This window comes from Neofelis nebulosa, chromosome 6 (assembly GCF_028018385.1).
Source record: "Neofelis nebulosa isolate mNeoNeb1 chromosome 6, mNeoNeb1.pri, whole genome shotgun sequence".
Lineage (NCBI taxonomy): Eukaryota > Metazoa > Chordata > Mammalia > Carnivora > Felidae > Neofelis > Neofelis nebulosa.
The window spans coordinates 147,520,324-147,548,316 of NC_080787.1; the positions used below are offsets into that span (position 1 = coordinate 147,520,324).

Consider the following 27,993-nt stretch of genomic DNA (forward strand, 5'->3'; position numbering starts at 1 on the left):
GTAAGAATTGATGCAGTATAATTTTGGTACTCCATAAGGCTTCAATGATTTTCCCATTGCCGCCAAAAAATTTATGGCCACTGTTTCTCCAGAGCCTTGTGATTTCAACGTGCGTTTCCATTGTGAGGACAAACAGCCTTTTATGTTTAAGGACCACTGATATTCTTTGCTGTGAATTGTCTGTTCAAGTTCTTGCCCAAAAATTCTCTTCGGATTGTGGTCTTTTTCAGTCTTTAAGATTTCCTGTGAGTTGCAAATATTTTCTCTATACTGATCTGGGAATATGCCATGATCCCTTTGACCATCTGCAGTACACTTTAATCTTATCCTTATAAATCCCCTCATTTCAGGACACCTCCTTTAGGCATAAACAGTTCTGGTAAAGCCGGATAAGAGGCAGATCAATCAAAAGAATTTCTGACCCCTTGTAGGACGTGTGAGATTGTTTCACGTTTAGCAGGTAACACTGTCGTTCTTATGCAATGGTCCGGGTGACAAAGTCTTGCGTAAGGGAGTATGTTCAAATTACAAAACTTATCTGGTTCGTTAGAAACTCACAGGGTTCGCCTTCCCTTAGTTTCTGAGTTTGCAAGGTGCCCCTAGAGCTGCTGACACAGGCACAACCCCCATCTCCTAGACAATAGCTCCTCGGTTTCGCCACGAGATGTCAAGGTGGACACGGACCAAGAGGCCAGGAGGCTGCGCTTCACGACAGAAGACAGAACGCTGGTTTCTGAGGCCTCCAACATCACGGCTTAGTCAAGCCTAAACCGACCCACCCACGGCCTCGTTCCCGAGGTAGCACCTGGCCCGCCAGCGCGCGGAAGCATCACCGATAGACGCTACAACATACAGCAACCAATCACGCGCCGCCTGGCCCAGATTCCTCCGCCAGAGGCGGCGCTGCAGCCGCAGGTGGCCGGCCAGCGCGTTCGCCCCGCGCCGCCAATCGCGACCCCCGCCGCCCTTCCCGTGATGCCCCGCGGCTGACCTCCGACCTCGCCTCCCACCCCTCCCTGCGGCCCTCTTCTCCCCCGGCCCCTGCTGGATTTGCCGCGTTCCGGAGGCTGTGGGGCGTGCCACCGAGGCGCAGCACCCCCCCCGTAGCGCCTGGGCGGGTGCCGTCCCTTCGTCTTTCCTCCCCGTGGCGGGGCCTGGGGACGGGCCGGGGGCTGCGGCCGCGTCCGGGAGGCGACTCGGTGAGTGAGCCAGACGCTGACAGGACTGGGCGGCGATGAGGGCGGGCTACGGCTGCGGCGCTTGAGGGCCGGGCGGTGGGCGGCGCGGGGCGGGGCGGGGCGGGGCGGCGGGAGGAGCGGGAAGGGGGTGGGGCGTCGGGGCCTCGCGTCCTCCCTCAGCGCCATTTTGTGGCAGCGAGACCCGCAAATAAAGGGGAGCGCCGGGGCTGCGGCGGGAGGAGGAGCGCGGGGGCCGGCGGTAGCGCGGTCTGGCCGCCTGGGCGGTGAGCGGGCAGCGCGGCCTTGGCCTATGTGACTGGGCGGCGCCGGCGCGGCCTCCGTCTGGAGAGGTAGGTGCGGGCCGCCGGCGGGGGCGGCCGCGAGGACCTCCGGGTCCCGAGGGCTGAGGCGCGGCCGACCCGGGTAAGGGGTGGGCAGAGCCCGGAGGGCGACTCGGGGCTCCCGGGCCCGCCGGCCTCCCGTTAGCTGCGCTTTCTTCTCGCCTGCGGGGACACTTCCGCCGCCCCGAGGCCATTTTGCCTTCGGCCTCCGTCCCGGGGGCGAGGCAGGCGCTCCCGCGGGCCGGCGATACCGGGAGGCCGCCCCCTCGGTGTGCGTCGTGTCCCCGCCTCGGTGTCGCCCCCTCCCACCTCTCCGCGGGATCCCGAGGGTTGGCGGCACTAACGAGTTCATGAAGGGAAGGAAAGCCGTGCACCAAATCTCACGTCGCGCAGTAGGTTATTGCTGCAGCTGCGTCCTCCTGTAGACTTCCATTTTTGAATGATTGCATGCATTCTGAGTAAAGAAAAAATCCTTTATTGAATTAGAGGTTTTCGTGAAATTTCGGGGTCTCACCTTGGGTCTTTCCAAGGCTGCTGTTTATTCCTGTCGTTCAGTAGCATCTGATGAGGCTAGTCGGCGAAAGAAATTGCAGTCCACCAGGTGGCATGTGATAAAGGATGAAGTTAAATTTGAAGGGTTTGGGTGCGTGCCTTTCGGGAGTTCTTTCAGAGCTTACCTTGTCTTAAACAGGTAGCTACAGCCAGGTAATCAGGATTGTCATTTCTCACTGGCGGACCTTAAGCAACCTACCTAAATTTCTAAGTCCCAAAGGACGAAAGTAATAATAAAAATGTGTCCCCGGCACTGTTGATGTTTTACTTAGCTTATGTAATTTATAGAACTTAGTAGTGTCTAGTTTTCCTGATTCAATTTTGAGTCCTACTTGCTCAAAATATTTTTTGTGTTAGAAATGAGTTGGTATATGCGATACAGAAAATCCGTGGTAGCTCTACGATGTGGACGAGAGCTGTAATAATTTGTACAGTACGTTACAGCTTTCAAAGTCCTTTGTGTTCTTGTATGTACGTATGTGCTTGTATGTATATAGTATAGAATCTCCTAGAAAATAACCTTTGCCTGATATGGTCTTAGCACTTTCATATAACTGTATGTTACCTCGTTCTTGAAAGATTTTGCCACCAATTAGCAAAACAATATCCAGATGTTTGGTTTTATGCTTGTTTTTTAAATTATGTTTATTTTTTTTTAACCTGTTTTCTGAAACTCAGATTATCAGAAAAACTTTTCAGTATTCCCATAATAGTATATTCCATTGGATATTAACCTGGTCCATCAGATTAGAACTCCGAGCTATAAATATTCTCCGGTCTTGACAATGTAGTTGTTGCGTTTTGGTTTAATTGTTTTTAATGCATATTAAACTTTTAATGTTGATATTTTGTTTAAAAAATCATTTGTGTAGCATTTTTATGGCACTTGGATGTTGAGAGTTCCAACACTATGTGAGACAGGCAAAATTGGTATCCTTTTTTTTGCTGATTTGGAGACTGCAGCCCAGAGTTAAGTGACTTGCTCAAGATCCATGACTGATAAGAATCAGGAAAAGGTGGTTTTCCAGTTCCTAATTAGTACCCTTTTTACCTACCACAGACCCAATGTTGTATGCTGTCAGATTATTAGTTTCTTGAGTTTAGTTACGATTAGGCTCAGTGAGGTACATACTTTCTTAAATTGTGTTGGCTGGTGTTCGCCTAAGAGAGAGCAGAGTTGCATAACTTCGGGTCATAATGCTAAGAGCCAGGGAAGTACTGGGATCTGGGATGCTAGGCACCTAGCCAACCAAAACTGAACTCTCCATCATTAAATGTTTCTCATTGTTAAGGCATTTAGAGTACATGGTGGTTCTGAGATCTGAATTTAAGAGGTTATCCCTGAATTAATCCATAGGAATAACTGAAACCTTTACATAATTAAAAAAATTTTTTTTAATGTTTTTATTTATTTTTGAAGGAGAGAGAGACAGAGCATGAGCGGGGGAGGGGCAGAGAGAGAGGGAGACGCAGAACTTGAAGCAGGCCCCGGGCTCTAAGGTGTCAGCACAGAGCAGATGCGGGGCTTGAACTCACGAACTGTAAGATCATGACCTGATCTGATGCTCAACCGACTGAGGCGCCCCCTATTTTGCTTTTTTTATATTCTTAGATTAGTTAAGCTTAATAATTATTGACGATGGGAGAGTGGGAGAATAATCCATCTTAATCAGTTACCAAATTTTGAGAGGTGTGGCATTTGGGGTCCTAACCCCCAATTTATTAATAGCTGTTTTGACCAGAGCTAATCACCAGATGACCCAATCATTTTCATCATCTAGAACATGGGGACTAACTTTGATTTTGGAAAGTTTTGATTATTAAGCATGTGACTCATAGCACTTAATATTATATTCATTTTCGCCCTCCCACCCCCCCAAGATTCTGAATTTAAATCTAGATATTTCAGTCATTCATTTTTCTGATACAAAAGTAGATGGTTCTAAGAACCTGGAGTAAATATTGTCTTTATGAATCTAGAATTGATTTTAGATGGCTATTGTGCTTGTCAGTTGAAATTTAAAAGTTGCCTTAGGCAATAATAATTTTCTTAGTACATTCATGTAATATGAAAGACAAATTTGAGAACCAAGTTCTATTTTGACTAAATAGTTAAATATTGATGCTTTTAAATTTAAATATGTTCTAATTTGCCTTTTCCCTTTTTTTTTTTCTTTTGACTCTTGTGGCATATTATGGATTCTCAAGGAAAGTGACATTTCAACAGCTATAAATCAGGGAGGGATTTCTTTAAAAATGCTTATGCTTTGAATTCCCAAGCCACATGCATATCCTATAACGTGTGGAATGACCTGTGACTCTGAGAATCGACATAAAATGCAAACCTTTATACAAAAACTACATTTATTTCTGATGTATGTCACAAATTTACATATTTAGTTTTATAAAGAGCATACAGATATTCGTTAAGCTGTGTGTAATGAAAATTTGCCCACCATCAAACTTTTTAGAAAGAAAGAGAACATAAACTAATGTTAAAAATTTTAACAGCTTGCTGTTGAGAATTCTAAAAATTGGAGGTCAAGCATTCTGCAGTGGGGCTTAGAAACAAAGACGGGAGCATGTCTTGATAGTTATCCTCAACCTGTGAATTCTCCTTTCAGTTTCTTCAAGAAGTAGCGACTGAAAGTTTTTATTTTTTTGATGGGGAGAAGGAAACTAATAATTGCTTATTTTGTGCCGGTCACCATGCTAAAGATTAGTGTTTATCTTTAGAAGTAGCTGAATAGTTTTGAGCCTTGGGTGGTGGTAATCCTTTTTGGGTTGGGCAAAATGGGCTCAGAAGTTCTGTTTTTTTTTGTTTTTTTTTTTATTTTCAAAGTTTGTCACTCTCTTAGATAAAAGCAGGGTTATTAGAATTTCATGTGTTTCCCAGTCCTTTAAATGCCCTTTAAAAACAGTTTAGCTTATTCATTGCTAATTAAGTGTTTAATTAATTTTATTTTAATGGAATAATCTGAATACGTATTAAAAGAATGAACCAATCTGGGGGGAAATGTCATGTTACAGAAGCATTTACTAGTTTATAAACTGGAATTTATGTTTAATAACAGCCATAATCCTTAAGTTTTACAACTAAAATTCTGAGTAGCTGTGGTGCCCATTTAGCAATACTGTGGATTACCTATCCACAGTGATAAATCTAGCAGTTTTGAAACTGTCACTCATAGCAGTGTTATCACAGTATCTGTTACATTAGGTTCCATATTTATTCTCAAGATTTTACTGTAGGTCATCTTGGTTTTTTTTCGGGGGGGGGCGGGAATTAGATTGGCTTATTTAGTTCACTTTTATGATTTCATTGGTAATTGAAGCAAATTCATTTGTTCATACTTACATTCAGCATGTTTGAGTGTCTCCAGTGTACTGTGCCATCAGCAGTGAATAAAACAATTCTAATGGATCTTATTTTATAATTGGGAGAAACAGATAAGTATGCAAAATAATCAGCTTATGATAAGAACTATGAAGAAACATAAAGCCTGATGTGAGGGGATAGTAAGGGATCAGTGCACTGTTTTGAGTGAGTTGGGTGCCTTTAGAAGGAGTAGTGACTTGCAGAGGCACATGTATACTAGTTAAAAATGGCTAGAAGTTCAGAGGGCCAGAATTGTCTCGTAGGTTTTTTTAAATGTTTATTTATTTTGAGAGAGAGAGTGAATTCCAATTGGAATCTGCTCTGTCAGCTTGGAACCCAACAAGGGGCTTGAACTCAAGAACCTTGAGATCATACCTGAGCCGGAAGCAAGAGTCAGACACCTAACCAACTGACCCACCCAGGTGCCCTTCATCGGTTTTTAAAAGTTATTTAGTTTAGTTTTTTTTTTTTTTAATTTTTTTAACGTTTATTTATTTTTGAGACAGAGAGAGACAGAGCATGAACAGGGGAGGAGCAGAGAGAGAGGGAGACACAGAATCTGAAACAGGCTCCAGGCTCTGAGCTGTCAGCACAGAGCCCGACGCGGGGCTCGAACTCACGGACCGTGAGATCATGACCTGAGCCAAAGTCGGACGTTTAACCAACCAAGCCACCCAGGCGCCCCTAAAAGTTATTTAGTTTATTGACATTTACCTGTTATATTTAGCTCAAATGGGAAATTCTAAGGAAATGCCAGGCTTGATTTCTGGGTTCCAGTAGGTTGCAGTCTAGTAGAGTGAGTACACTTTGAACATACAAGTAGACCTCTGAGGACAAACATGGTGAAGGTTTGTTTCCCAGACGATTGGAATCACTGGTATCACGTTAGGATAGTCAAAGAAGAAAAATATACAGATTTTATATCGTAGAAATAATGGTCATGTCTTCATAGGTTTTGGTCAGCTTCTTAGTTCAGAAACAGATAACCTCAGATTTTTGCCTTCTGCCCCCAATGATAAAATTATTAAAGAAGGAAGAATTAAGCCAGCAATATATAATATCAACTTACAGGTTTTTTTTTTTCTAAAATGTACTGATTTCTTTAACACTGATTTCTCTATCTAGTCTGAAAATGAGGTTTTAATGGCAGCATATGATTAGAATGTCTGATTTACACAGTTGGGATTGTATGTAACATAAAAAGTGATATTGGAAGATTATCTCCTTTTGAGGACTCTCAAATAGTAAGAAATCAAGTAGCTTTTAAAAATTCAGTTTTAGGGGCACCTGGGTGGCTCAGTCAGTTAAACATCCTACTTTTTTTTTTTTTTTTTTTTTTTTCCCCAACGTTTTTTATTTATTTTTGGGACAGAGAGAGACAGAGCATGAACGGGGGAGGGGCAGAGAGAGAGGGAGACACAGAAGCGGAAACAGGCTCCAGGCTCCGAGCCATCAGCCCAGAGCCCGACGCGGGGCTCGAACTCACGGACCGCGAGATCGTGACCTGGCTGAAGTCGGACGCTTAACCGACTGCGCCACCCAGGCGCCCCTAAACATCCTACTCTTGATTTTGGCTCAGGTCAACATCTCACTGAGTTTGAGTACTGTGTGTGTGTGGGTGCCCATGCTCTCTCAAATAAATAATTCAGTTTTAAATTATAAATTCTTTGGTTAATTTTTTTATTGAGGTATAATTGATGTATCTTTAGCTTCAGATGTACAATATAATGGTTTGATATTGGTATATATTGTGAAATGCTCACTATAGTAAGCCTAGTTACCATCTGTTACCACAGTAAGAAAGTTTTTTTTCCTTGTGAAGACTTTCAAGATTTATTCTATTAGCAACTTTCAAACATGCAGTACAGTATTGCTAATTATAGTACCATGCTGTGCGTTACATCATTGCAACTTATTTCCCTTTGGCTGAATGTTTAATAGTTTGGGATTTGTAATAAGTGTGGGTAAGTAAAATAAATATAAAGGAAGTTTAAAATATAAGGGGAAGATTCATGACAGTGCTGTTGGAAATAAAACTTAGGAATGAATTTAAATTTGCTTGTGTCCTTATTTGAACAATAGGAGGTATCAGAAAGTGTTTTCAATAAATATAATAAAGTTACTGAGAGTAGTTCTTCTATATAACCTGTCTTTTGCAACTGGGTTCAGTAAATTTTGTATACGTTTATAAAAAGCTAACTTGACATAAATTCTGTGGCATAAAATTAAGTAGTTTGGGAATATTTTTATTAAGGTGTAGTATATAATGTATATAAATATTCATTGTACAGTGGTGAATTATCACGATGATGACAGATTCTACTTTACTATAGCAACCTAATGCTGTAAAAGGAAAGATTTAGCAACTGGTACTACCCTTCCTATTCTTGTGGAAGATGTTTGGGATACTGCCTGAGGTCAGTATCTGAGTTTAGTACAAAGCTATCGCTTCCGTAAGGTTTCTCTTTCTCATAGGACAGTTGTAAGAATGCATTTAGAGTTACATTTCTGGTCAATCCTTTATGGGAACATCAAAAGGAATGATCAGTTTTTTAAACAAAGGAATTCTTAAAAAAAAAAACCTAAAGACAGTAGTAACAAAAGATGTTAACAAAGGAGAAGATGGGTGTGGAGTAAACTGGAGCCCTGTGATATCTTTGTAACTTTTTTGTAAATCTAAAACTTAAAAAATAAAAGGTTTTTAGGGGCGCCGGTTAACTCATGGTTTGTGAGTTCAAGTCCCGTGTCAGGCTCTGTGCTGACAGCTGAGAGCCTGGAGCCTGCTTCAGATTCTGTGTCTCCCTCTCTCTCCACCCCTCCCCCGCTCAGGCACGTGCTGTCTCTCTCTCTTTCTGTCTCTCAAAAATAAATAAGCATTAAAAAAAAAAACTATGAAATAAAAGGTTTTTAAATAAATAACCTAGTGATTAACTAAGTTCCCTAATTGGTTTAGAAAAGCCAGTATATTTTGTTCCTACCTTAGCTGGGAGAAAATCAATCGAACCTCTGCTCTCTGCCTCTTTTTCCTAGGATTCAAGATGACCAACGAGGAACCTCTTCCCAAAAAGGTGTGTTTTTTCAGCAGTTTTTTAAGCACTTTGTGTTTGGGGGGGGGTGTTTAATAGAATTAAAGGGACTGTCCTTATTTGCTTATTGTTCATTCTTTTGCCTTATAACACTAATAGCATTGTGGGTGTATAATGTGTTAGACATAATCTTATAGGGAGTGTATTTTTAGAATATTTTGAGTTTTTAAAAAACTTTTATCTCCATGGTCTACTCTTAATCTTTATTTTACAAGTAATTCCATCTACATGACTATAAGTGTCAAAAAAGATTCCTTCACAAGTTCTTATAAGTTGCTTATTTTTTTTTTCCTACTTTTTAAATCCCTTTGGTTGTGTGGTAAAACCACTTCTGTGTTTTTCAAGAAAAGGTTACAGCTAGTTCTTAGATCCTGCCTTTCCTCTGAAGTTTGTTTTCTAGTCTTATTTTCTCCTTGTCCTATATCCCTAACTTAATTCAATTTAGTCAGTCACAGAATTACAAAGTAACATTGTTCGTAAAAGTAATTTATAATTCAAGTGGAAAAGCAGGGTATGTACAAATTAAGCAGTGAGAATTTAAATGAACACTTATGGTGGTATTATGGGAATTCGTCTTTAGTTTTGAAGTTAAATTATTCATGAAATAAAGAATTGTAATGTGTTTTAATAATCAGAATTGTGTGCTTTTTGTTAGACTTTTAATGTATTTTGGTACAGTGATTTTCCCTTTCCTTTTGATGATAGTACTATTACACTGGTTAGTGTTGCAATTTGAAGCAAGTTTCTTAAAAAGGAAACTAATAAAGCATTAATTTCATACTAAAGTAGGAGAGGTGTCTCACCTGTATAGTCTTCATTTGGTATAGAGAAAACACACAATGTTTCTCAATTTACAAAGCAGTTTCAGCTAGTTGGAATGTTGTGCTCATTTTTTTTTTTAACTTTTTATTTTGAAACAATTACTGATTCATAGGAAGTTGCAAAGAAATGTACAGGAAGGTTCTGTGTGCTCTTCACCCAGCCCTCCTTAAGGGTTAATTTTGCATAACTATCAGAATCTTGTATAACAATATGAAAACCAGGAACTTGGCATTGGCACAATCCACAGAGCTTATGTGTGTGTTCTGTGTGTGTGTGTGTGTGTGTGTGTGTGTAGCTCTGTGCAATTTTTTCATGGGTAATTAAGTGTAACCATCACCACAACCACAATAGTCAACCGAACCATTACTAATAAGCCTCCATTTTGCTACTCCTCCATAGCCCCATCCATCCTTTCCCTCTCCATCCCAAACCCCTGGCAACCACTAATCGGTTCTCTATTTTAGTAATTCTGCTGTTTCACAAAAGTTACACCAAAGAAATTATGCAGTATGTATGTTTTTTTCCCACTCAGTAAAATTTTCTGGAGGTTTGTCCCAAGTTGATCCATAGACTGTTTCTTTCTTAATGGTAAATACAGTATTCCAAGGGTTTGGATATATTGTAATTTGACCTGTTGAAGGAAGTTTGGGGGCTATTACAAATAAAGTTGTGAACATTCATATACAAATTTCTGTATGAAAATAAATTTCTCACCAGCAATGTATGACACCCAGTATTTGGTGTTACTACTGTTCTTTAAAGCCATTCTAATCAATGTGTAGTGATAGCTCATTGGAGTTGTAATTTGCATTTCCTTAAGAATGATGCTTATATTAAAGATAAGTAGTTCACTTTTGAAAAACTTCTTTTCAATAAAATAAGATTAAAAAAACATAATATATATTGAGCCATTTAAGTCTCAGGCTCTGGAAATGTTTCATCTCAGTACAGAGCTCCTTTTAGGAAGGGTGCTGTGTGATTTTAGTAATAAGGGTAATCCTAATAACAGAAATGAGGGATTAAAATGTTACGATCCTGTTTAAATAAAAAAATGTGAAGAATATAAGAACTAGTAGTATTCAGTATTTAAAAGTTTTAGGAATTGGGTTTCTGGGTGGCTAAGTTGGTTAAGTGTCCAACTCTTGATGTTGACTTAGGTCCTGATCTCATCGTTCCTGAGATGGAGCCCCGTGTTGGGCTCTGTGCTCACAGCATGGAGCCTGCTTGGGATTCCTTCTCTTCCTCTTTCTACGCTTCCCCTTCTCAGGCATGTGTGCGTGCGTTCTCTCTCTCTCTCTCTCTCTCTCTCTCTCAAAAATAAAAATAAACTTTGGAAAAAAAAGTTTTAGGAAGAGCAGTCAGTTCATGTTTTAAATCTCTTTGTATAGGTTCGACTGAGTGAAACAGACTTCAAAGTTATGGCACGAGATGAGTTAATTCTAAGGTAAAAAATTTTTTAACCAAAAATATAAAGCACTTTCTATAGAACATACTGTGATTCTATCCTGTAATTATCTTCAAGTTAGACTTTTCTTTTTAACGTTAATGCATCCTCAAATCACTTAATGTACTGTCGAGCATAATATGGTCTGTTCATTGTGTAAACATTGAAGGAAGTATAACACTTCATAGAACTAAAGTACTAGCTTGGGTAGCTTCTAGACTAATAGGTAACTTGAGGTTTTCTTGAGGGAAGATACTCAGAATTTTAACTGAAAGCATTTGTACTCCATGTGTATAACTTGGCTATGGGGAATAACCCTGCTTTCAGAAGGCTTTTAGTTTAACAAGTATATAGACTTGTTTTGATGTTATTTTTTCCTTTTCTGTTCAACATGTGAAAAAGTTGTAGTCCTGAAGGATGACAAGTCTAGTTATGGAAGACATATATCATTTGCTGATAGGCAAAGTTACTCTTTCTCAGAACTGACTTTGGTCAGCTCATTTAACTATATCCATTTTCTCATCTGCAGGTTAAAGGAGTTGAATTAAATTATTTTTAAAGGTTACTTTAAGCTCTGAATTTCTATGGTTATTCTGTAAATGTCTTTGGAAAGCAGATTGTCAAGAACAGCATTAAGGTTTTTTTTTTTTTAATGTAAAATATGATCAACACTGGTTTTGTGTTGTGTAACTTAAATGTGTTCTTTTTGCATTTTGTTACTTTGGTAAGTTTTTTACATGATAGTTTTTAGAACAAAGATTTTTCAGGGCACCTTTGCCAAGGTCATTGAACTTTTTTCTCTAGAACTTTCCAAGTGATTTTTACTTGAATAAGTAAATTTAATTGGCTGGAAGTAGGGGAGAGAAGAAAGGTGTTTTATAAGATGGGCAGGCACAGATGACATGTTCCATTGTTAACTAGAATCTGATAATTTCCCACCTCTTTCGGCTACTCTATTGTAGACAAGCTCTTTATCTTCTTCGTGCAGAGGACAGTTTTTCCATTGCATACATTTATTTTCCTGCACATGAAATTTAAATCCATAGTATTCTAAAACACTCTTATCCTCCTGCTGAGGTAGTCCCTTGTTTATGATAATACTGCCATTCACATGTTGATACTCTCTCTGTATATTTGGTTGGTGTGTGCAGTCTTTTTCTTGATTCATCTGTAGGGGGAGAAATCAGTGCTATGATCTTAATAAAACTCATGGTAGCAATTTTTTATATTAAGTTACCTTTAAGGTTTTAAGTCATGTGCAGTTTATATTCTTGAGGTCAGTTTAACTTCTTTCTTCAGGGAATTCTCACATAGGACTTTTAAGTGAGTTTTTGTCCTCATTAATTCTCCTGGTGATTTTAAATCAAGTTCTGCTTATTTAACTGTTCTGTGTTTTTTCTGTCATCTTGATAAGGATGTTTTTGGCTGAGCTTTTATATTTTTCTGTTCCTCTAAAATAGTTGTTAATGTGGCTTCCACAAAAGATGTTTATTCATCTCCAAACATTGAGTGAAACTCCTGTTTGTGTCCTAGGTTGTAGGGCCCGTAAAAATAAGCATGCCTTTGATTGAACGGTAGTCTGAACAGTAAAAGGTGAATTTGCTTGGTATCCTGGAATTTTTTTTGTTCATTGTGTTGTAATGTTAATATCTCGTAGCAAAGCTTTCAGAAGTTTTTGAGGTTTTGTAGAAAGATTTTCTAAAATCAAGGGTACAGTTGACCCTTGAACAACACAGGTTTGAACTGTGTGGGTCCATTTACGTGCAGATTTTATACAGTACAATACTTGAAATGTATTTTGTTTTCTTAATATTTCCTTTTTCTAGGAAAATTTTCTGGCTTTATTATAAGAATATAGTATATAATACATACACAAAATACATGTTATTCAAGTGTGTATGTTACTAGTGTAAGGTTTCTTGTCAACAGTAGGCTATTAGTAGTTAAGCTTTTTGGAAAGTCCAGAATTATACATGGATTTTTGAGCATGCAGGATTTCTCCTCCCTAAACTCCACCCCACATGGGTCAGAGGTCAACTAAATTTTGAATAGCTGTAATTTTTGAATAGCTTGAAAACATAGCTCTTCAGAAGAGCAGAATAGTAGACATTTGGGGCAGGTTACTTTTTGTTGCGTAAGCATAAGTCTGGGGACCTTGTTTATCAGCAATAATAGCCAAGCTAACATAGCTTGTATTTTGAAGGTAGAGGAATATAGCAAGGAAGAAAGGTTCCCTCATACTCTGTAGCGTATGGCATTTATGCAGATTGTTTCTGCCAGTTAGATACGCTTTAAAGAATAGTTCTGAGAGAGAGTATATTCTCTCCCCCCTTTTTTACGGGCAAAAATAAATGGAGTCACGTGATATTTTCAGAAAAGAGCTAAGATAACCTTGAGTCCCTTATAAGTGGGCACATTTCTTAGGTGCCATTTGTTTGAAGTGGATAGCATATCTGAAAGTAGCGAGTTGTTTACTCCGCTTCCTTAATCCAGGCATGTGCTGAGCATCAGTGACAGCGTCCTGTAAGGCCCATGAACTGACCTGGAGGAGCACACTTAGTATATTCTCAGCAGAGAACACTTTGTTCTGTGTTTCCTTTTGCCTAGTTCCTATAAGTTGAGAAGGAATAATGAAGTGACTAACTTTATTATTGGTTAAAAATCATGTAGTGAAATTCTTGGCCTTACTTAAATTTATAAGTTTATAAATTTATAAATTTAGTAAAAGCAATATTAATGTAACAACTAATATGTGAATTTATTTTTGTGCTAGATGGAAACAATATGAAGCATACGTCCAAGCTTTGGAGGGCAAATACACAGATCTTAATTGTAAGTTTTTAAGTTTCCTGAAGATTACATGAATATCTCCTTTTAGATTTTTGTTAAGGAAAATTTTTGTTGCAGGATAATTGGTTTTACTAAGCAACTGTAATTTTTGTTTAATGTTTATTTTTGTGAGAGAGACAGCACGAGTCGGGGAGGAGCAGAGAGAGAGGGAGACACAGAATCTGAAGCAGGCTCTGGGCTCTGAGCTGTCAGAGCTCTCAACCTAGAGCCCGATGTGGGGCTTGAACTCAGGAGCATTGAGATCATGACCTGAGCCAAAGTTGGACACTTAACTGACTGAGCCACCCAGGCGCCCCAGCAATTGTAATTTTTATTCAAGCATTTCGTTCCAGAATTCTGTCCAAGCATTCACTGTATTGCTGCTGCAAAATAGGTGAATGAGCCGTGATCTCTTTTTTTTAATTCCCTTCGTGTGTAGTTCTTGGGAAAGACCGACATCTAATAATCATATGATAGCGAGACTGTTTTAGTAGAATTACATACAAGTGTCTGAGAGCATAGATGGGGAAACTCAACAACTACTTGAACTTTCCTTGATGTGTCCCTCATTGCTTCCACAGAAGAATTGGAAGTGAAACATGAGTTATTAGTCTTAGAAAGGAAGTACATAGAAGCACACACAACAAACTTGTAAGAGCTTCAAGTGTAACAATAGGATATATTTACAGATTTTTCAAAACCTGCTGAAAAATAATACCAACAAAGTTTATTAGTTTCAAGCCATTTTAGTTTTTGTCACTTGTCACTGAGTTAAGAATAACATACTATTTGTGAACATAAAAAACGATACAGGGGCACCTGGGGGCCTCTATCAGTTAAGCGTCCAACTTTTGATTTCAGCTCAGGTCGTGATCTCATGGTTTGTGAGATCTGTGCTGTGAGCATGGAGCCCACTTGGGATTCTCCCTCTCTCTGCTCCTTCTCTGTTCCTACATGCACTCTCAGTCTCCCCCCCCCCCCCCACACACACACAGTAAATAAACTTTTTTAAAAAGGGTCAATATAATATAGGGACACCTGGGTGGCTTATTCGGTTGAGTGTCCCAACACAGCCTGCTTGGGATTCTCTGTTTCCCTCTCTGTCCCTGCCCTGCTTGTGTGTGTGTGTGCGTGCGCTTTCGCTCGCTCGCCCTCTCAAAAATTGAAAAGGGCGGAGGGGGACAATATAGTTTTTCAAGTCCAGAAAGCTTAATAACCTGAAATTTCAGTTACGATATGACTATATTATAATCCACACACATTAGCATTATGAGAGCTTAAAGTAATAATCGTGCAGTTTTTCGCATATTTACATTGAATAGGTTAAAAACAATATAGTCAGGACTTTGTCAGTGTGTTACAGTATAGACGGATGCAAATAATGAAGCTTCCCATGTTCTGGGAGATGGATTGGACAAGAATAATGTAATCCCATGTAGGATGAGGTGGCTGTGGGCCACTCTAACACCACTGCCTCCTGAAAGAGCACTCGTGATCAAGAACACATTAGGATAGGGGCGCCTGGGTGGCGCAGTCGGTTAAGTGTCCGACTTCAGCCAGGTCACGATCTCGCGGTCCGTGAGTTCGAGCCCCGCGTCAGGCTCTGGGCTGATGGCTCGGAGCCTGGAGCCTGTTTCCGATTCTGTGTCTCCCTCTCTCTCTGCCCCTGCCCCGTTCATGCTTTGTCTCTCTCTGTCCCAAAAATAAATAAAAAACGTTGAAAAAAAAAATTAAAAAAAAAAAAAAAACACATTAGGATAGAAACTAAAGACTAGATGAATTTTTTTGCCTTTGTTTTTTTTATTCTTGACAGAGGCAGTCGGAACTTTATTTGGGTACGTCAAGTTGATCTTGAAATTATATGTCCTAATGTTTGGGGATATTTTTTTCTTCTAATCATCAGCTAATGACGTAACTGGGTTAAGAGAGTCTGAAGAAAAACTAAAGCAACAACAGCAAGAGTCTGCCCGCAGGGAAAACATCCTAGTAATGCGACTGGCTACCAAGGAGCAAGAGATGCAAGAGTGTACTGTGAGTATTTCAAGTGGTTTAAGTCTTTTGGCGAAATTGGGTTTTAGTCTGCATTATGACGTGTATTCGTAGTTAGCGAATTTTATATACTTGCTCGTAAGTATAAACGCACATTTTGTTGAGATAGATCAGCTTCATGCTATAAATATGCAAATTGTAAAATCTTGGGCGATCACCCTGTTGTCGGATTTGAAGTTTTTTTCAATGGCCAGGAAGTTCAAAGTTTTCAGTTATTTTCCATGATACAATAATCAGTATATTGATTCAGATGTTTTTTAGTAGGTTGGTATCTGAGAGTATAAGGAACATTTGCTCCTTTCTAAGCAAGCTGTTTCTCCTCTGCTCTCTTTACCTCTCTATGCATAAAAAAACTTCTTCCTGGTATCAGCAACCTCTGCCATGTCTGCTTTTAATTGTTAATAGCTTTCATTTGTACACAGATCTGAAATCCATTGACATGTTTGATCATTTAGGTCTGGTTGGATTTAGGTTCGATTTTACGCTGTCTTCTGTAGTCCCAGTTATTCCTTTTTATTTAGTGTTTGTATATATGTTATGTAAAATAGAGGTAGCTCTATCCATGTTGTTACTAATTTAAAAAATCTGAAATTTCTTAAAATTTTATGTATTTAAAGTAATCTATCTTTACACCTGATGTGGGGCTCAAACTCATGACCCTGAGATCAAGTTGCATGTTCTTCCAACTGCCAGACAGGCAGCCTGAAAATCTGAAATTTTCTTGAATTCTTTTGTGTAATCTCCATTGGTCTGATACATTGTTTATTAAATCTAATGCAAAAGATAATATTCTGGTCACTGGAGACTCTGATCATAAATGGGACACAGTCCTATTCCTAGTTGTTTTCTCACTAATAAAATGTTTTTCAGGGTTCAGTCACAGTCCTTTTACTTCCTGTAAAGTTTGTTTTCTCAGTAATCACACACCTTCACTTTCTATATTTTTATCTCTTGACCACCCCCCACCTTTGGCTGTATTTTTTACCTGGACACTTGGTTTCAAGAAGTCTCACCAATAGTTTGAATATAATTTTTTTTTTTTTTTTAATGTTTGTTTATTTTTTTTTTTAATTTTTTTTTTTTTAACATTTATTTATTTTTGAGACAGAGAGAGACAGAGCATGAATGGGGGAGGGTCAGAGAGAGGGAGACACAGAATCTGAAACAGGCTCCAGGCTCTGAGCTGTCAGCACAGAGCCCGACGCGGGGCTCGAACTCACGGACCGCAAGATCATGACCTGAGCTGAAGTCGGCCGCTTAACTGACTGAGCCACCCAGTCGCCCCAATGCTTGTTTATTTTTGAGAGAGAGAGCAGAGCCAAGTCAGGGGGGAGGAGCAGAGAGAGTGGGAGAGGGAGGCATAGAATCCAAAGCAGGCTGCAGGCTCTGAGCTGTCAGCACAGAGCCCAACGTGGGGCTCGAACCCACGAACCGTGAGATCATGACCTGAGCCAAAGTCAGGCGCTCAACTGACTGAGCCAGCCACCCAGATGCCCCTAATTTTCTTTCTTTATAGGTAACACCCCAATGTCAAAACTCTTAAATTCTTTTCTCCTTTTTTTGATACTAAGGATTCTAGATTCTACCTAGTTTTGGGTCAGTTTGCATGGCACTGTGCCAGATGCTTATACATGCAATGGAAGAATCTTATCTGCAAGATACAAACTGCTGGTAGAGTGTGATTGGAGGGTGCCAGTGCTAATATCTCCTAGCACCAGTGTGTCTTGAATTCTTTCTTGAGCCCTACTCTTGACATCCTAGTTCATGTACCTTTTTTTAATGATGGTTAGATGACACGAAATAGGTGGCAGTGCCTTAACCATATGTGTTGTCATGCCCGAGGGCCTCTTCCATCCTTTTCAAGTGAGTGCTCCTTTCATACAACACCTAGGTTACATACTTCTACTGCTTGCCTAGACAGTATATACTGTTGACTCACTTCTATTCTCCAGCTATGCTATGGCACAGACAGTTTTGGTAACATCATGCCTGATCAGAGCCTTTGGTGATGCTCATTTACCCTTTTGTCTTTTCATCCTAGGTTTTTAAGGTTATTTCAACTGGAATCTGACCCATTTCCAGTCATACTTTTTTTTAATAGTTTTCCCCTTCACATGTCAGCTGAACCAGCTCGTTTTCAGTTAGTTACAGAGTAAGATTTTGCAGAAAGGGTGGTAGGAACAAAAACATAAGGAAAGGACAAGATTATCTATGGCAGATGAGGGGCAGTTCGCTTTGTAAACCTAAATAGTAACTATGTCCGTCTCGGAGAGGCATGTTTTCTTAGGGATCACAGTGGGTGATATGTGCTGTATGACATGCTTTGTTCCTGTTCAGTTATCTTAACAACTGGTCTTATGTTAAATAAGCAGCTGCACTTTTTTGTTTAAAATGAGTGACTTTAAGGAGCACCTGGTGGCTCAGTTGGTTGAGCATACAACTTTGGCTCAGGTCATGATCTCGAAGTTCGGGAGATCGAGCCCAGCATAGGGCTCGAGCTGCTGCAGCGCAGAGCCCACTTTGGATCCTCTGTGTTTCCCCCCCCACCCCCGTCCCTCTCCCACTCATGCTCTCTCTCTCTCAAAAATAAAACACTTTTCCAAAAATAAATTAAAAAGCGTTGAAAAAAAAAAAATTAAAAAAAAAAAAATAAAATAAAACACTTTTTAAAAAATGAGTAGCTTTTGGGGCGCCTGGGTGGCTCAGTCGGTTGGGCGTCCAACTTCGGCTCAGGTCGTGATCTTATGGCTCGTGAGTTTGAGCCCCGTGTCGGGCTCTGTGCTGACAGCCTGGAGCCTGCTTCAGATTCTGTGTCTCCCTCTCTGCCCCTCCCCTGCTCGTGCTGTCTCTCTCTCTCTCTCCCTCTCTCTCAAAAATAAACATTCAAAAAAAAAAATTTTTTTTTAATGAGTAACTTTAAGAAATCTCCTTATGCTAAAAAAAAAATTACCTCTGTTTGCTCAGTGAAATAGTAAATATATTTCCAATCCACATAGCATATTTGTACTTTATGCTAAATTTTGGTAGAAATTAGCAGCTTATAAATTGTTTACTTTAATCCTATTTTAAGTGTTAGTGTGCAGCAGGATCTTGAACCAAAACTACTTTGGGTGTGAAGAAAGTGATGCATTTAATGCTAATAAACTGTATTTCATATTTTAGAAATGTAATGTTAGTGTGCTAGTAATAGTACAACTGAAGTCGAAATTGAAGGTTTCATATGTAAGTAGAAGGGTTCTGGTGTGGTGGAAAAAGCCCCAGACTGGGAGTCAGGAGGCTTGAGAACTAGATTCTAGTCTCCATTCTGGCACTGAACTGTGTATCTGTGGACATTTGCCTTATTTAATTTCAAAAATGAGCAGTTTGAAAGTTGCTTCCACCTTTGTACTGGTAAAATGTAAAAATCACCTTCCACCTATATAATTCTGTGATTCATATCTACTCAGAAGGAAACAAATGAATATATACTTCATTTTCACTTGAGCTGTTTATAAAGCTGTAATACCACCTCATAAATATAAGCACGGTGTATTTTTAAATTTGGAAATACAAATGTGTATTTTAAGTTATAATCTTGTACTTGGTATATTTTTAGGAGACCTATACATAGAATAATTTCCATAGATACAAATAAACTACTGTACTCTTAGATAATATTTTAAACTTGGCAATTTTCTAGGGGTGTCAATATTTTTAGTAAATATAACTGATTTTTTGTATCCTTTGGTTGCGAAGTAAGATACAGCCTCTTTAAAGATTCCAAATATGGAAATGCAATTGTAGCCTTAATTCCTACATGGGTAACCTTAAATAGTTGTTTACAATTTACACTTTTTCTAGAGGATGTTAAGATTAAAGGAGGAAGGATTTAATAAATTGGTAAATTCTGTGAACAAAAGGGGTTTTACGCCACCTTCTCGTGTATATTTTCTTTGATTTGGTAGTAATTGTTTCTTTTACTTTGTACAGACTCAAATCCAGTACCTCAAGCAAGTCCAGCAACCTAGCGTTGCCCAACTGAGATCAACAATGGTAGACCCAGCGATCAACTTGTTTTTCCTAAAAATGAAAGGTGAACTGGAACAGACTAAAGACAAACTGGAACAAGCCCAAAATGAACTGAGTGCCTGGAAGTTTACGCCTGATAGGTAAACAAATCATACTCCCCAGTCAAGACTTCCCTGACAGTCCCACTGCGAGAAAGCTGTGGTGGGACAGCCAAGTACTCGTTTCCACACCAAGACTCAGACTTTTTGAGCCAAAAAAAGCCACATTCTTACACTATCCAGCTTGTAATGGTTAATGTAAAACTTACCAGATGAACCTTGTGTTTCAGCTTTTTTCTCTTCCCCCTCCCCTTGCTTCAGAGGCCTGATGGCGTCGGACTATTCCGAAGAAGTGGCCACCTCCGAAAAATTCCCCTTCTAGAACATGTAGACACTTGAGAAATGTTTCTGTTTGAAGAAAATAGAGGGAGAAACAGAAGTCTTAAGTCTGTGGCACACTGTGTCTTCAGACAGTTTGGAGGAATGAAAACCTAGAGATTTAAAATCATGAATTGAACATGTAAAATTCCAGTAAAATGTAAAAATGGAATATGCATCGCTCTTAACCTTGAGCATAGTGACTTAGAGACACTGTATATCAGTTTTGCCAATAAGACTGTGGACTTCGTGATTGTTGTTGAACTTCTGGGTCAAAACTCAAATGAGGTGAATTTTGCCTTTAAAGAGCTTCATTTGCTAAGGAACCAACTTAATAGTCGTGAGAGAATCAAATAATAGATGTCAGTACAAGTAGTTCATAACCGTTTAGTTTGGGGCTCTATATTACTTGATTGAGCCTTAAATCAATGTGGGTTTAATCAATGGTTTGTTCTTTGAATTCTTGCTAATGCTGTAGATAATCTTATTGAGGACTGTACAAACATAAAGGTGTGGTATCAAACTTCAGGTTGAAACTGTTTGAAGCATTATGAACATTCATTTCACTACTAGATTGTATAAGGATATTGGCTGTGATGAGACTCACCGCGTTATTTTTTTCAGTAGTGAAATTAAATCCCCATTCCATTCAACAGGCACATGTTGAAAGAGTATTGTCGTTGGTGTTAATGGGGGAATGTGTTTCCTTCATTGTATTTGGGGCCTTTTGTATTGCACTCTTGATATTAAATTAAATGTGCCTTGAAGTAGTTGGTTTTTTTTTTTCTTTTTTCTTTCTTTTTTTTTTTTAAGTTCAAGGAATACTCTGATGATTTTGTTGTACTTTTAACATTTTGATTTTGGGGGGCTGTGGAGAGCAGATTGATTTTGGAAAAATTGTTGCCATGCTCTTCAAAGTGAAGGAAAAGGCTCTGTGTCACATTTTTAAAGACTTACTTTTTTCCAGCTGGTATCATAAAAGACAAGGAGACTTGACACTTGCTACTTTTTGACACCTTGTCCCAGGGTATTGCAGTAGAAATTAATGTGGGACAGCTTCACAGGGTGCCTGCCAGAAGATTGGGGGAAATAATGTATTGGAACTGTGGGCTGGCCTAAGTGAGACATTTTGTGAATTGAAAAAAAGGTATAGTGATCATTTCTAGCAAATTCATTTGATCATTTAGATAAATGAGGCATTATTTCTTCATGCTTCCATCCAATCCTGGAGGTGAATTTTTTTCGTCAGATCATTCTCTAAGTCACCAATGAGAATTTTCACTTGGTGATAATGGAGTCTAAGATGAGTGGAAGATAAATGTTCCAGATTGTCCCAACGCTTAAGTGCAGTTTTAACAAGGGTGACTTAAGTTCTCTCTTAACCATTCAAATCAATTGTAAGTATCTTATATGTTTGTGCTTTAGGGAACTGATTGTGGGGCAGAGGGTGGGTTGAAGAAGTGGTTTGTGTGATTTTACGGCAAGAAAATCCGCTTCTAAAATTCTCACTATTTGTGGGGTTGGAGGGTAAGTAAACAAAAATGTGCCGCATTAAGGCATTTGTATATATTTTATGCCATTTAAGATCACAGTAGAAATGGCCTACGTACTTTTAGTAGGTCAAGAAATAATTCATAAAATGTATTAACATGTACTCAAATTTTATTAGCTAGCATCCTTCTTTACTGCTTAGGTAAGAGTCATTGTGAGGTCTGTGGGGGTTTTTCTCTGTGGGGTTAAAAATATTTTTTTAATAAGATAATACATGCTCATGTATAAAATTGGAACAGCATGAAGAAAGGTGGAGACAAAAAATGAGAGTCCCTTCTGGATGTGACCTTGCCATTCCCCATTGTGTTCTCCAGGAACAGTAACCACTGTTAAATTTCTTGGGTATCATCAAGATCGTTTCTGTGCACATACAGTCATTTTATATACATTGATTTTAAACAAATGTGAACGTACATACACGATTGCAGCTTGGTGTCCCCCTCCCCCTAACACACAGACACAGTTTATCCCTTGCATGGTTTTTTCATTCTTTTATTAGATTACTTCATTTTTAATGGGTACATAATATTTCCATTGTATTAATAAATCATAATTTATTTTAATCACCTGTAAGTGAATTTTTGTTCTGTAAAGAATAGGGTATAAATGGTACTATAAATACATCATTAACTTGAAACAGTGCTTATTAATCAGTGCTGTGTCTGGAGTAATTCAAATAGAATGGGTTATGAGTCCCCCCCCTCCCCCATTTTCCTATTCTGTTTTAATTTTGAAAGAGAAAGATTCTCTAAATTATCTTCTTCAGTTGAAATACTTCATACATGTAACAGTGCATATATTTTAGAGTATTTAAGAGAGGTATATTTCAGTTATTTTGACAGTTCTGTTTTGCATTTAATCATTTAGGCAATTGTGTGTACATGTCTCAGATACCCTGGCCCCCTTCCTTGTGATCATAAAGCAATGTATAGTGTCTGTTCTTTTTTATAAATCTTTCTCTCAAGACTGTTTCCTTTCATATTTTCTTTGGGATTATTTGATTTTTAGGAATGGGTTATGGGGCAGGGTGGGGGGTGTAATTAAAGAAAATTATTCCAAAGACAGTTATTGGTAATTGAACTCTTACCATTTTGGAGGATGTAATGAACACAATATAAATCTCACATGACATGGTAAAATGGTAAAGTGTTTTAAGACTTGTTTCAGTAATCATTAATTTCAGAAGTGATAGGATTATCTTAGAACAGGCATTTATTAAAAGGTATGACCATAAAGGAAGCATTTTTTCTATTAGAATTTGTGGTACTTTATACGAGGTTAAGTCAGGTCACAAGTTAATGTATTGGTTTTACCAGTATTTTTTTTCTAATCTTTATTAAATTCACATAGGATTTTCAGGTTAGTTGGAAAACACTGAAGCTATAGACTTTGTAAGAAAACAAACTTGGGAGCGCGGGCAGGGCGTGGGAGGAGCGCGCTGCCTGACAGTGGTGCCCCGTCTTTTAACTCCTCACTGGATTTCTAAACTCTTGTTCAGTGGAAGCCAAAGTCGGAGGGTACTGATGGGCGATGAGGGGGAGTCTGGAGCTACAGTAGCAACGAGCAAGAACACCAGCTAATAGAGTTACCATAGAGAGAATAAAACCCTTAGCAAGTGCTTTCACCTGAGGCTGCTCCAAGCAGCAGTAACCCAGGTTTCATTGTACCACAGAGAAAGTTAATTTACGAACTTTTGCTTAAATTACCCCTGAATTAGGGTAGAGTATATACAATGGATAAAAACACTAGAACGCTGAGTCAAAGAATGAGAATCACTTACAAAATGCTCTCATTTAACTTACTTTTTAAATATTTTGGAGAGAGAACGAGGAGGGTGCAGAGAGGGGAGGGGACAGAGGATCTGAAGTGGGCACCTGTGCTAACAGCACAGAGCCCGATGAGGGGCTCAAAGTTCCGAACCATGAGGGCATGACCTGAGCTGAAACTGCAAGTCGGCCGCCTAACCAATTGAGCCACCCAGGCACTCCACAAAATGCTCTCATTTAAAAAGTCTGAAGGCTTATATAATAGGATATGATGCATTGTGAAGTAATGTATCAGGCAAGTGAAAGCCCCACTAAAGGAAGGAAAGGACAGGAAATGTCAGCAAAACATTTTTTTTAACCCATTAAGTCTTTCTGAACTTAACGCCATCACAAGAATACCAGACCATCCCTGTGGAGCATGCGACTCTTGATCATGGGGTCGTGAGTTCAAGCCTACTTGGGTGTAGGTGTAGAGCCTGCTTAGTTTAAAAAAAAAAAAAAAAAGTTAAAAATATCAGACTGTCCTTATTCAAGTGTCAGGTAATATCACAATTATGTATTTAAATCCGATGCCTTTAGAAGTGATCATTTCTATTATTGAGGCTAAAGAAAAGCTGTAAAGTTTTATTGAAGACTGTTATTAAGGCATTTGATTGCATTTTTGCAGTTGCTGTGTATGTGTGTGTAGTCTTTATGGAGTGTTGCACTGGGCCTTGGTAACTAATTTGTGGAAAGTTTGGTATCCCTAATTTGGCAGATATTTACATCAGTGTTATTTGTGATAAGTAATCCCAGTCTTAGTTTTCTGTTCTAAAGATAACCTATTAAACATGAATAAAATCTTAACCACATATCAATATTAAATTTTTTTAAATTTATGTTTATAGTCGAAGATAGCTCAGAAGTATATAATAAAGAAGTTAAATGAAGATTAGTGAATGGAAATAGTCTTAACGGGTTTTTAAACGGCTCCTTAAAAACAGTTACTGAATATGCCTCACTGCAGTAAACCTTCTTGTGAGAACAGCTTATTAAGAGCCATCCTCATCAAATGCTGTTTTAGCAAGAATGAATATACTCTGCTTATGATACTGCCTTTACCTTTTCAAGAACTTTACTGTTCCAAGCTAAGTACCTTAGTGTTTTTTTAATACTGATATATCTGAGATGTGTGTTAATTAACTGGTTTGTTTCTATTACAAATGATAAATTGGGATGAAAATAGATACCAGAATTAATTATTAGTGTAATAGAAGATGTGGCCATTTGGGTACTTTTTGTTTAGGGTTTATTTTTGCTGCTGTATTGGCAAAATACTGAAATGCAGAAGATGGACGTGTTCCAGAAGAGAAGATGGTAATTATAGGGAGGCATCTGCTGTGACAGTTACATTCTGTACGTGTTACATCTATTGCTGTAATAATTGCAAGTAAACAAGGTTGTAGAAACTTGTCTTCATTTTGTGATGGATGGCTCTTTCCTTTGCAGCCAAACAGGCAAAAAGTTAATGGCGAAGTGTCGAATGCTTATCCAGGAGAATCAAGAACTTGGAAGGCAGCTGTCCCAGGGACGTATTGCACAACTTGAAGCAGAGTTGGCTTTACAGAAGAAATATAGTGAGGAGCTTAAAAGCAGTCAGGATGGTAAGGGGATTTTTGAAAAGTTTGGTTAAATTTGCACTGGCTTTAAAAAACTTGCCAGGCATGAATATTATAGATTAGATTCTGTATGTGCTAATCTCTGCCAGTAGTTCTGTAAAATTACAAATGAAACATTTCTAGCTGGGGCACCTGGTTGGCTCTGTTGGTGAAGCATCCGACTCTTGGTTTCAGCTCAGGTCATGATCTCCAGGTTTGTGAGTTCAGGCCCCACATTGGGCTCCTTGCTGACAGGAAGGAGACTGCTTAGAGTTCTCTCTGCTCCTCCCCCGCTCACTTGTTCTCTAAATAAACTTAAAAATTTCTAGTTGAGTAGCAAAGCCATTTTAATTTTAGCGGTCCCCCTCCTCCTAATTGTTCATTGTGCAAATTTCGAGAAGTTTTTGGTTTTGGAGGGGTGGAATTTGGTGAAACATAAGGCTGTATGTAGACAAATTTAAATTCAGTGTTTTTAAAAGGGGGTTATCTCCATTTAACCAATTTCTCTGTAAGTGTAAATCTTGGAGGTATTTGGCTATTTCCAGTGGTCTAAATATAAAGAATTGATTGTACCTGTTAAGGTCCTGTTTAGTGAATAAGATGTAACTTTTTTTGGAAAGAGAAAGAATGAGCATGAGCTCTGGAGGGGCAGAGAGGAGAGAGAGAATGAATAAGAATCTTAAGTAGTCTCCACGCCCAACTTGAGCCTGATGTGGGACTCAGTCTACTGATGATGAGATCATGACCTGAGCCGAAATCAAGAGCCAGACACTTAAGCGAGTCACCCAGGTGCTGCTAAACATGTAATACTTAAATTTGCTAAAGGTAAACTTAATTCAGTCTCTGTCTCCACCCGCCTCCCCCACACTTTTTTTTTTTTTTTTGGCAAGTGTAGCTGCATCTGTTCTGTTTCTCTTCTCTTTGAGGAAGGATGAATAGTACCTAAAATATCTCACCAATGAAAACTAAATTGAGAATTAGTATATTTGACAGTTAATTGTGAAGATCAGTAGTCAGTGTAGTATCTTTTAAAGTATCTTTTCATAGTGATAGTTGTTAGCTCTTACTGTTCGTAAACATAGAAAATAGATTTCAGTATAGTAGTGAAGGACTTTTTCCTCTCCCAAGGCTTTTTAGGATTTAATGGACATGTGTATTTTATCAGTTTTCAAGAGTTATTTTCTCTAATTTTTTTTGGATGTGGGACAGTCCTTTGTTATAGCATAGGCCTCTTTGGAGTGTTAGAGTAGAGGACCCACTGTTTCCTAGGGCTGAACCTGCTGTGGAGCTGAGACAGACACTGATTAGGAGAATAAGGAGTAAGGGGAGTGGCCATGTGGGCCCAGAGGTAAACCCATGTGGAGTGGGTTTTGTGGGCTATAATGAGTTGTATATGGCTAGATGGCTTGGGTCAGTTGGAACTTGGTTGCTTTATAGATATTTTAAGCAAGTCTCCCCCACCCCTACTTCCACCCCAAACAAACTCATTCTTGAATGACTATTTTTAAATTCTAAGCAAAAGCTTGAAATAGTTTGTGAGTTTTAGACTTGTATTTGTTCACTTAAACATTTATTGACTGTCTAGCTTTGTGGCAGGCGCTAAGCAATATTTTAAAATCTGTTTTCAGAGATATTAAAGTAGGTTTGACTCTCCTTTGCACAGAACTGAATGACTTCATCATTCAACTTGACGAAGAAGTCGAGGGTATGCAGAGCACCATTCTAGTTCTTCAGCAACAGCTGAAAGAGACGCGTCAGCAGTTGGCTCAGTACCAACAACAGCAGTCTCAGGCTCCAGCCCCAAGTACCAGCAGGACTACACCTTCCGAGCCTGGAGGACAGGCGGAGGCCACAGGTAAAGACTGCAGCCGGCTGGCCAACGGACCAAGTAATGGCAGTTCCTCCCGGCAGAGGACGTCTGGGTCTGGATTTCACAGGGAGGGGGACACAGCCGAAGATGACTTTCCTTCTTCTCCAGGGAATGGGAATAAGGCCTCCAACAGCTCAGAGGAGAGAACTGGCAGAGGAGGTGGTAGTTACGTAAATCAACTCAGTGCGGGGTATGAAAGTGTAGACTCTCCCACGGGCAGTGAAAACTCTCTCACACACCACTCAAATGACACAGACTCCAATCCTGACCCTCAAGAGGAGAAAACAGTGAGTGGGAAAGGTAACCGAACTACGGGTTCCCGCCACGTTCAGAATGGCTTGGACTCAAGTGTAAATGTACAGGGTTCAGTTTTGTAATATTTTTTCCAACAAATTTTTATACGGTGTCATTTAATTTGGGAGAGGATACTGTCCGGAAAATTAACGCATACTTTTGTCACAATTTGCCTTTTTTTTGTGGGTGTGGTTTTTTTTTTTTTCTTTCCCTCCCCGCCCCTCCCCCCTTTGCTTCAATACCTCTGCCACTTTGGAAATTGTAACAGTTAATTACCTTGAATGTTGCTAAAAGGACATTTTGTGTAGGGTCAAGTTATTTTTATATGAGTTAATGTGAAGTTGTAAATGGAAATCTTTCCCTAAAGTATAACACAATGATGTCTGTATAAATCTGTGTCTATCCTAGAACCTGTGCTGTGTACGGGCATTCTTCCTCATGCTGTTATTATACTTATGCACCATTCAGACTTGTTAGAGTAGATGTGGGGTTTATGACTGCCAAGTTTGCCCAGTACAGTAGTTTTTCACTAAAAGCTGGACTTGCTGATGGAGTCCTAGAGTAGTTTCAGTGTTAGATACAGTTTTTTCCACCTTACATCTGTGCATTTTCTCTTTAGGTGACTGAATGTTTAAGAAATTTGTGTGCATAGTTACTCAGTTTTTATGAACTGTTGTATCCTGTTAATGCATATTGCTCTGTGACTCCAGTATATCTTACCTGTACTGACCAAACCTAAATAAAGATTTTTATTGTAACCGCTTGCATTAG

The 27,993-nt window shown here is 39.1% G+C and overlaps 1 protein-coding gene and 1 pseudogene across 3 annotated transcripts; one reads left to right on the forward strand and one right to left on the reverse strand.

Annotated features, from left to right (window-relative positions):
• The first annotated feature begins 493 nt into the window (after window positions 1–493).
• WTAP (WT1 associated protein) lies at window positions 494–27,980 on the forward strand. Of its 3 annotated transcripts, none has more exons than XM_058735817.1 (8): window positions 494–1,199; window positions 8,481–8,518; window positions 10,747–10,802; window positions 13,576–13,634; window positions 15,535–15,662; window positions 19,650–19,828; window positions 24,910–25,064; window positions 26,722–27,980. In XM_058735817.1, the coding sequence occupies exons 2-8, from the start codon at window positions 8,489–8,491 to the stop codon at window positions 27,303–27,305; spliced, it is 1,191 nt and encodes a 396-aa protein (XP_058591800.1). In that variant the 5' UTR covers window positions 494–1,199; window positions 8,481–8,488; the 3' UTR covers window positions 27,306–27,980. The 3 variants fall into 3 exon arrangements, with proteins under 3 accessions (XP_058591800.1, XP_058591799.1, XP_058591801.1); XM_058735816.1 differs by lacking the exon at window positions 494–1,199 and adding an exon at window positions 1,346–1,528; XM_058735818.1 differs by lacking the exons at window positions 494–1,199; window positions 24,910–25,064; window positions 26,722–27,980 and adding exons at window positions 1,346–1,528; window positions 20,048–20,874.
• On the reverse strand, window positions 17,455–17,567 carry LOC131515630 (U6atac minor spliceosomal RNA; annotated as a pseudogene).
• Window positions 27,981–27,993: the final 13 nt, after the last annotated feature.